The sequence below is a fragment of the Bipolaris sorokiniana genome (genome assembly GCF_000338995.1).
Source record: "Bipolaris sorokiniana ND90Pr unplaced genomic scaffold COCSAscaffold_4, whole genome shotgun sequence".
NCBI lineage: Eukaryota > Fungi > Ascomycota > Dothideomycetes > Pleosporales > Pleosporaceae > Bipolaris > Bipolaris sorokiniana.
Window position 1 is genome coordinate 1,078,902 of NW_006911898.1, and position 9,715 is coordinate 1,088,616.

At 33.3% G+C, this 9,715-nt stretch overlaps 2 protein-coding genes across 2 annotated transcripts; one reads left to right on the plus strand and one right to left on the minus strand.

Moving 5' to 3' along the window:
* Positions 1–438: 438 nt before the first annotated feature.
* On the plus strand, positions 439–666 carry COCSADRAFT_84909 (uncharacterized protein; the record flags this gene model as incomplete). Its single annotated transcript, XM_007699737.1, has 1 exon — positions 439–666. The coding sequence occupies one exon, from the start codon at positions 439–441 to the stop codon at positions 664–666; it is 228 nt and encodes a 75-aa protein (XP_007697927.1).
* Positions 667–2,116: 1,450 nt separating this feature from the next.
* Positions 2,117–2,305, minus strand: COCSADRAFT_84972 (uncharacterized protein; the record flags this gene model as incomplete). The annotated part of the gene is made up of 1 exon (XM_007699738.1): positions 2,117–2,305. A coding segment is annotated over one exon (189 nt), but the record flags the coding sequence as incomplete, so codon positions are not given.
* Positions 2,306–9,715: the final 7,410 nt, after the last annotated feature.

The window sequence follows — 9,715 nt, forward strand, 5'->3', positions numbered from 1 at the left end:
AATTTAAGTTAACCACAACGAGAGTAATAATGAAATCCATCTATTCTTATATCCTCATTACTTCCAGTTCTACTATCCCGTCCATCCTATTTTCTTACTCCTTAGCGGGATGTCTGTAATAGCATACCATCCCTAATCCTATTATCATCCTATACTTAGCAGGATATCTTATCTTAGCGGGATAGCACATTACGTAACTCTAGGCCCTACGATAATTATTATCTTCTAACGTGGACGTCTATAAGCCTTCAGCTATCTTGTTATTTATTAAGGAGAGAATCCTTCTTATTACTTATAACATTACCTCCCCTCTTAGAGCTATTATCTTAATATCTTAGAGTATTATTTTCCTGTGCTGCGTGTTGAGACGCTGGCTACATATAAGGTTAGAGCCCGCCCACTTGTTATAGCCATCTCTGCCTCGTAGTCTTCCTAACTATGCTTAAAGTCCTATCGTCTTGTCGCGTTCGTGCTGAAAAGTCTAATAAGGAGTGTTATTCTCGTGCTAACTATGTAATAGAGCAGAGGAACGAAATAACGGTTTACCGTTATAAGCGTTGTAAGAAAAAGGGTCTTCGTTATTTTATAGACACTACTACTAGGCGCTGCAGTGGTTGCATTGCTATAAAAGCTAAGTATAGTTTATTTATTTCTAAGGAGAAGTAGGAGAAAGTTTAGTAAAAGCGTGAGTAGAAAGAGATTTAGGTCGCTTGTTTAAAGGCTTAGCGTACTTAGCTAGACGCTTAATTATCCTAATAAGAGGTAGAGCTTTTGAAGATAAAGTCCCGTGAGCGTTCTTTCGCTTACTGCGATCTTACTCTTCTTGAGTTCTAGAATCGTGCGAAAGGGCAGGCTAAGAGAAACTCAGCCTCTAGTGGTACGGGCCTTCCTATTATCGAACTATCACTATCTAGATTATTGGCTAATCTAGGCGGGTTATAGGCTAATTACTATAATTCTTCTTTTAACTATTCCTTTCTCTTTAAGAGGCTTCCCCTCGCTTCTCTAGGTACTTCTAGTAGTATTCACGTACTAGTAACTTATAGTTCGTTAGGTTTTCTTTAAGTTCCTAAGTATTATAGCTTTCGGGCCATTCTTACCACTTAACTAAGTACTTCTACTAACTACTAATTTTCCGTAGGTCCTTAATTTCTTCGACCTTATACTCGTTATCTTTGAGCTCTATATCTATTACTAGCTTAGTATCTAGAGATACTAGTTCTAGAAGTTTCTTATAAAAGATAGAGTGAATTTATATATCTTATAGAAGTTTTAACTTATAGTTTACTTTTTCTATTTTCTCTAGGATTTTAAATAGTTCTATTTAGAGGTTGTCTAATTTTCTGTATAGTCGTTTAGTTTTTAGGTTTTATCTTAATAGAAAATCTTTATCCCCTTTCTTAAAGGTTAGTCTCTTAATTCTTTATTTATTCGCTGCTTTAGATATCGTAAGGTTTTATTAAGCTATATTCTTACTTAATTCTTCGTATAATTCTTATATAAGCTTCGCTTTATCGTCTACTCCTACTACGATACTTTTAATATCCTTTAGATCCTAATAAGCAGTCGGCTTATATCCGTAGTTCGCGTAGTGCGGTAAATACTTCATTATTGCTAATTTTATACTATTATAGGCTAATTACGCTGTTAGTAGTAGTTCTATCTAGTTATTCTATAACTTATTAGCGTATATTCGTAGATACTATTCTAATATCTAGTTTATTTATTCCGTCTAGCTATCTATTTCCGGGTAAAAGCTTATTAAAAGCTTCTTCTTAACACTTAACTTTACTAGGAATATACTCTAGTATTTAGACGTAAATAGTTTATTATAATTAGTGATAAACTCTTTAGGTATCCTATACTCTAACACTAGTGCCTTTATAATCTCGTACGCGCATTTATCTGCCGTAATAGTCTCTTCTATAAGTATAAATTTTGCTACCTTAGTTAGTTGGTCTATGATTACTAGAATTATATCGCAAAATCGAGCTAATCTTAGTTCTAACGATCTTAGGAGCTTTACTATAAAGTCTATTATTACGCTTATCTATAATCTAGATAGTGGCTATAAGAGTTATAATAGGCTATAAGGCTTATGTCTCTTAGGCTTATTCTAGTAATATACTAAATAGTTACTTAGTATTTTCTGTACCTTCGCTTGTAAGCGTGGTATTATAAACACCTTAGCTAGTCGTCTAACTATTTCGTCTACCTCTATATGTTTATATTCTAAGGACTTATGCAGAGTCTTAATAAGTTTAGTTCTTATATATAAGAGTATGTATATACTTGTATATTCTCTTAGAGCTTTAAGCTCTTTCCTATTGTTTGTTACTTCTAGCGGGTAGAGGTCCGTTTCTAACGCCTATAATATTGCTTTTTCCTGCTATTATTTCTATAGTGTTTCTACCTGCTCGGCCACCTTAGCTATCTTAGCTAGTTCTAGCTAGTTATACTTTAGACTACTATTAGGTATTATCTTAAGTAAGGCGTTATGTAGTTCTTTATAACCCTCTTCGCGCAAATTAGATCTTCTACTTAAAGCGTCCACTACTCTGTTAAGCGTCCCTACGCGGTGCGTAATCTTAACGTCGAACTAGGCTAGCATCTCTACTTATTATACTTATTATTAGTTAAGTTTTTTCGTTATTATGAAACTTGTTAAGTTTTAGTAATTAGTAAAAACCTCGATCTGTTTAGAGAGTCCTAGTAGGTATACTTCTTATTATTTAAAGGCATCGACTACTCTAAGTAGTTTCTTATCGTGAATATTATAGTTAAGTTCTACTCTAGAGAACTTTCGTGAATAGTAGAACACTAGTCTCTATTTTCTATCTAGGTACTACTGTGACAATACAGCTCTAAGTGCATAGTTAGACGCGTTAGTCTTAACTCTAGTAGGTTATTAAGAGCTGTATATCTTAAGTACTGGCGCCTCTAGGAATATCTGCTTAATTTAATCGAAAGCCTCTTAATATTCCTATTCCTATTTAAAATCTATTTCCTTTTTTATTATTTCTGTAAGAGGTGCTATAATCTTTAGGTAATCTCTAATAAACATCTAATAATAGTTTATAAATCCTAAGAAGAATTAAATATCTTTAACTATTTTAGGCATTAGCTATTCCTATATAGTCTATATCTTCTTTAGGTTCATTTTCACTTCTTTAGTTAATATAATAAATCTAAGAAATTCTGTTTTCTATATGTACAATTTACACTTTCTTAGTTAAAAGTATAGCTTATATTTCTTAAGCTTTCGTAGGACCTTCTTAATATACTCGATATGTTCTTCGCGTGTGCCACTAAAGTATACTAGTATATTATCTAGATACGTAGTAATAAAGATTCTAAGGTATTTATAGAGTGCGTTATTAATAACTAATTAAAAGGTTGCCGGCGCATTCGTTAATCTAAACGGCATAACTATATACTTAAAGAGTCCGTACTTCATTTTAAACGCTGTTATCTATTTATAACCTTCTTTAATTCTAATTTAGTAAAATTCTTTCTAAACATTAAACTTCGTAAACTACTTAGCTCCCTAGAGTTAATCTATAAGCTCTATAATAAGTAGTAAGAGATATTAGTTCTTCTAAGTTACGCTATTTAACTTTCTAAAGTTAATATATAGTCGCTACTTCCTGTTAGGTTTTTTTACGAATAAGATAGGTAAGGCTATTAGGCCTAATTCTAGTTAGATAAATCCCTTTTTTAAGTTCTTTTAGATATAATCCCGCAGCTTAGTATTATACTTAGGCGCTATAGAGTATATTAGTTCTAGGCTTTACTTAGCTCCTTTATTAAGAATAATCTCGTAATCCTAATTCTAATAGTCTACTAGGTTCGTTACTTTATTTTCCTTAAATAGTTCTCTAACCTCGTCCGTTTAGTATTCTGTTAGAATTGCTAACTATAGTACTAATTCTTCCTTTATAGTCGCGATCTACTATATCTAAATAACTTCTATATTCTAAAAGTTCTTCGTATAGATTCTCGCGATCTTATATAGTAAGATTATACTAAATCTTCTATTCTAGATTACGCGCTGATTTGTTGGGCGTATCATATGTCGTACTTTAGCAACTTTGTGTATAGGCTCTTAGCTAAGTAATATCTTCTTTTACTAATTAATAGTAGGGTTATACTTTAATAACTAATCGTAGCTAATTATTATCTTAGTCTCTCTAAGATCTATAATGCTAATCTTTTCTTAGCTTTCTTAATTAGCTAGGCGTAATATTACTGCCTTAGTCTTAAGTTAGATCTAACTATTCCCGTATATTATAGGACTATTGTCGGCTAATACTACTCGCATTAGTACTTTCTTATTCTGATAGGGTATATTATTTCCTTCTATTACTCGTGGAGATATAATAGTTCGTGCGGCCTTACTATCTATAAGCGCTAGCACCTTATGTCTGTCTATAAGTACTATAGCTTTTAATTATAATTCTTTTACTTCTACTTTCTATACTTATCTAAGAGTTATGTTAGGACTGCCTTTGCTAGCGTAACCCTATCCCTAGTAGTATTCTAGTTTTTTAACTACCTACTTCTCTTCTTCCTTAGAAAGTAGCCTTCGCTTATTTTGGCGGAATAGTATATTATACACTAGTCGTTATAGCAGAAGCTCTAATAGATATTCTTATAAGGTGTCTTCTATTACATAGTCCTCTTTCTTAGTTCCAGCCTCCTGCTTTTATAAATTAGGTAATTCTTTACCTTATAATTATTCGCTAATAGAGTACTATAGTAGTAGTTACCTACCTATTGAGTATCCTTAAACTATTATTAGTATATAGCGCATCCTTTCTTATAATGCGTCTATAGAAGTTTATTATACTCTACTAGCGTTTTCTATACTTAGGCCCTATATATTCTACAGTTTTTTACTATACATTCTTTGGCGGAAATTATACTATAGTAGTAGTCGTCTACCCTTCTAGCTTTCTATCGCTATTCCTTATAGAATTAGTAATTAATCGTGCACTTAATTTAGCATAACTCTTTATAAGCTTCCTTTTCTCTAAGCTAGTATATATAGTAATACTATACGCGACACTCGTTATACTATAAATTAGTATAGCAGCAATTGTTCTTGTTATCTCTAGTTTCTTCTCGCTTTCTTAAGTAATAATTATACTATCTTAGGTAGTTAACCTAATATAGGCGCTTGTATTACTCTATTTATTCCTTAAACGTCTAAGGTGTCTTCTCGTTATTAGGTTCCTTAAACCTAGGTTGTTCCTAGGTAGCTCTATAAGTAATCTTATCTACTTAGAGTCTTAAGATTATAACTCGTCTATTAATATTATAATTATTAGCTTAATATATATTAGTTCCGTAAATCTAGTACTATTAGTTTCTTAGGCGGCGTAGTACTTCAGCCTCTTTAATCTACTAATCCGTTAGTAGTAGTACGTTCTACTTAAAGTCTTAGAGTTCTATTACCTCTTATACTAGCTTAAAGGCCTTGTTAGTAGCTTGTCTTACTTCTTTATATAGGTCTAGATTGCTAAGAGTTTTATCTAGCTCCTTAGTTAAGTATAGTATTAGTATCTAAATTATCCTAATCTTAACTGCTCCTTATCTAACTTCGTTTTTTAGGTAATCTCTATAGAAGTATCCTACTTTACTATATTAGAGACATACCTTACTATTATAACGCTTCTTACATTCTTCTATAGAGAGTCCGTTATTATACTATCCTTAGAGTTTTCTATTCTTATCCTTAGACTTATCTTATACCTTACTAGTTATAATAGTATCGCTATTCTTATTAAACTAGCTACGCTATTTCCTTATGTTGGCTATTACTAGCTAGGAATATTTTCTTTATTAGTTTCTTTCCTATAGTCTATTATTAATATGTATTACTAACTTAATTAGCGTATAAAGCGTATTTAGTTTATTATAATATATAAGTCTGTCTTTAACATTTTCCTTTAGACCTACTTCGAACACCGTTCGAAGTGCTACGTCGTTCTAGTTAATTCGTGCCTATAGCTACTTAAACTTAGCTATATACGCTAATACTAAACTAGTCTACTTTAGGCGAGTTATCGCTTTCTCTACCTAGTTCTAAGTATCTACTTCCCCAAAGATATATCCTATCTCTTTCTTATACTTAGCCTAACTAGTAAATAAGGTACGCGTCTTATCCTTTATTCCTCTTTTTTTAATATCTAATAGGTAGTCCTCTACGTATAGCTATATCCAGCTTAACGCTTATCTCTTTATATAGGTGCTAGCTATAAGGATTTTTTCCTAGTTGTTAGGTACTTTATTAAATTTATAATATAAGTTAATATTAGTAAGGAATATCTGTAACTTAGTGCGACTTCTATTATACATTTCTAGGGTTGCTATTTTTAGCTTCTTAAGTAGTTTCTCGTTTAGGGTAGCTATTAGTTAACCTATAAGTTAGTTAATCGTATTCTATAACTTAGCTATCTATCTTACTTAGGCTTAGCTCTCGCGTCTAAGATTAACGAGTTCGTACTTAGAGCTCTCTACTACCAGCTTATTATTTCCCCCTTAGATACTATCAGTTATGTTAATATCTCCCTTAGGCGCCAAGCCTAGAATATAAATATATTTGCTTAAATTTTCTAATATAGTTTAATCTTATTTAGACGCTACTAGTTAATCCTTCTTCTACTAGATCCGTGGGTAGTTAAAGTATTATATAGAGTAAGAGTCTATACTTCTCTATTTTAGTCCGCACTAAGGTAGGTAAGTAATACGTTAGTATTCCGTAAGGCTTATCTAGTAATACAGTAGAGTTAGCGTGCTTAAGAAGGGTTTAATAAGACTAATCTATTTAATAGACTAACTTATAATAATCTTATTAAGTAAAGATACTAGTAAGAAAGTATAATTTAAGTTAACTATAATAAGAGTAATAATAAAATCTATCTATCCTTATATTCTTATTGCTTCTAGTTCTACCATCCTATCTATCTTATTTTCTTACTTCTTAGCGTGATGTCTATAATAGCATACTATCTCTAATCCTATTACTATCCTATGCTTAGCGGGATGTCTTGTCTTAGCGGGATGGCATATCACGTGACTCTAGGCCCCGTGATAATTATTACCTTCTAACGTAGACGTCTATAAGCCTTTAGCTATCTCGTTATTTATTAAGGAGAGAATTCTTCTTATTACTTATAACATATAGGAACTCTAGCTAAAGATTACTTAAGCTACTATACACCTATATAATCGAACGCTAAACTATAGTAATTAGTGGAAAATACTCTATAAAGTCTTCTTCACGCAGGTATTACTAGCGAATAGGATAGTTATATTAATTAAGAAGCCTAACCTAGCATACCTTAAAGTATATAGGTGTAAGGCCTTCGCGATAACTAATAATACCTATAGAGGTAAATTAAGACTATAGCGCCTTGATCTAAAAGGCTAGATTAGATACCTAGTTAGATATTAATTATCTAATATTTATTAGATATAGATCTTACTACTCGCTAAAGTTATTAGCATAAGAGACGTAATCTTTAATGAAAATATAATTTTTAATAGAATAGTTAAAGACCTGCTAGATAGCCTTATATATAGTACTCTATTAGAGATTGCAGTATACGTTAGGACTATTAAGCTCTCTCTACTAATTTTAGATACTAGGACGGAGTCGTTTTACGAAGACGACGAGAGTATTAATACTGTAGAGAAAGAAGAGGAGCCGCTAGAGTACTATAATAGTCGAAAGATCTAAGATTACTATCTAACTTCTCTATTAACACCTCTACTAGTAGTACTACTCGCCTAACTTATGAGTGGTGACGTTCGATCCACTTCTAAGATCTAATTATTTAAGATAATACTATGGGCTGCGTTATTTATAGCTGGGATAAAAGTAGGGACTATGGGCACCTATAATGGAGCCCTAATTAACAAGGCATAACTTTACTAAATGCTAGCTAAAGGGATCACGATCTATTAATCACAATTATCTAATCTATTAATGGCTAGGACTAATCTAGATTAGTACTCTATAGGGGAGCTATTTAAAGAAGTATAATGTGCACATCTTGAGAGCTATAGAGTTACTAAGTTGTGGGAAGAAGTACCCTATAAAGCAGCTTAATCTAAAGGACACTAGATTCTAGACTATATGTGGGTGTACGTCTATAAATTTAATTAAGTAAACTAGTTTATTAAGTGTAAAGCCTAACTAGTTGTATGAGGTAATTAGTAACGTAATATCACCTCCTAAGATATCTACGCCGCTACTCTAGCTAGCTAATTCTTTCAGCTACTTATAGTAATCGCTGCTAAACACGATCTTAAACTAAAATAGTATAACGTTACTAACGTCTTCGTCTATATATTACTTAATCGCGAGGTCTATATGCGGATACTAAAGAGCTACTCTAAACTAGGCACTATTCTACAGATTAAGAAAGCTCTATATAGGCTAAGAATATTCCTACTTCTTTAGTAGAAGGATTTTACTGCAGCGCTTACTTAACTTAGGTTCTAGAGTGTACTCTATAAGCTCTGTTGTATAATTAAAGATAGAATTATTATCTTCTACTACGTGGATAATATTATTCTAGCTTATTATAAGGATTAATCTAAAAAGGCTTAAGAAGTAATAGACTTAGCTTAAGTAGCGATACTTAATTATAGGTAGAGACGACCTATAGTGGTTTCTTAGGATCGAAGTAATTAGAGATTAATCTAAATAACTAATTTATCTCTCCTAAGTCGCCTACTATAAAAAAAAAATTAATAGACTAGTGGACAATTAGACGATCCGCTACGACACCTCTATAGCGACTAGTGAGCTTATACCTAGGGAGGGACTAGCTACCCCGTCTAAGATTAATCGATACTAGCGGAAGATTAGCTCTCTTCTTTACGCTACTGTTAATACACGCCTGGATATTACCTTTGCGACATCTAGGCTTGCTAGATTTCTCTCTAATTCTAGTTAAGAATACTAATAAGCCGCGGATTAAGTTTTACTCTATCTATTAAATACTAAATAGCTAACTCTACAACTAAGTGGTGGTACCTCTATAGAGGTAGCTAGTGACGTATTATTTACTAATAACACTTTAGATTGTAGAAGCTCCGAGGGCTATACGATTAAGCTCTTTAGCGGGCTAATCGCCTGGCGATCTAGTAAGCAGGATACTATTACTACTTTAACTACTGAAGCTGAGCTCCTAGCACTCTTCTAAGTGGCTAAGGAAGCTATTTTTACCTTATAATTAATTAGTGAACTTAAGGTTAAGCTACTAAGTTCTATAATTACTATCTAATGCGATAATTAATAGACAATCTGTCACGGTACGGGCTCACGGGCAGAGAGGACAGGCGCGTGTACAGGTTCTATTGCTACAGCTAATCAACAGGCTCTCACTACAGGTAGTATAGAGTAGAAGACAGGACGTAGCTCGAAGAGCTACACTAGTGAAGTTGCGGCGGTTTTGCAGAATCCGGGTGCTCGGACCCTCACCCGGATTCTGTCGGCAGCCAATCAGACGATCGCGCGCCGGCCACTCAGCCAGCGCCGTGACAGTACTCCCCTCTCTAGGCGGAGCTCTGTCGACGCGATTACCTTGGCTTGGCAGGGTAACGGCGGTGGAAGTTGTTGACGATCTCTTGGGCATTTTCTAGGTGGCTGGCGGGGACCTCAGTTGGCTCGTCGTAGCCAGCCCACTTCACTAAGTACTTT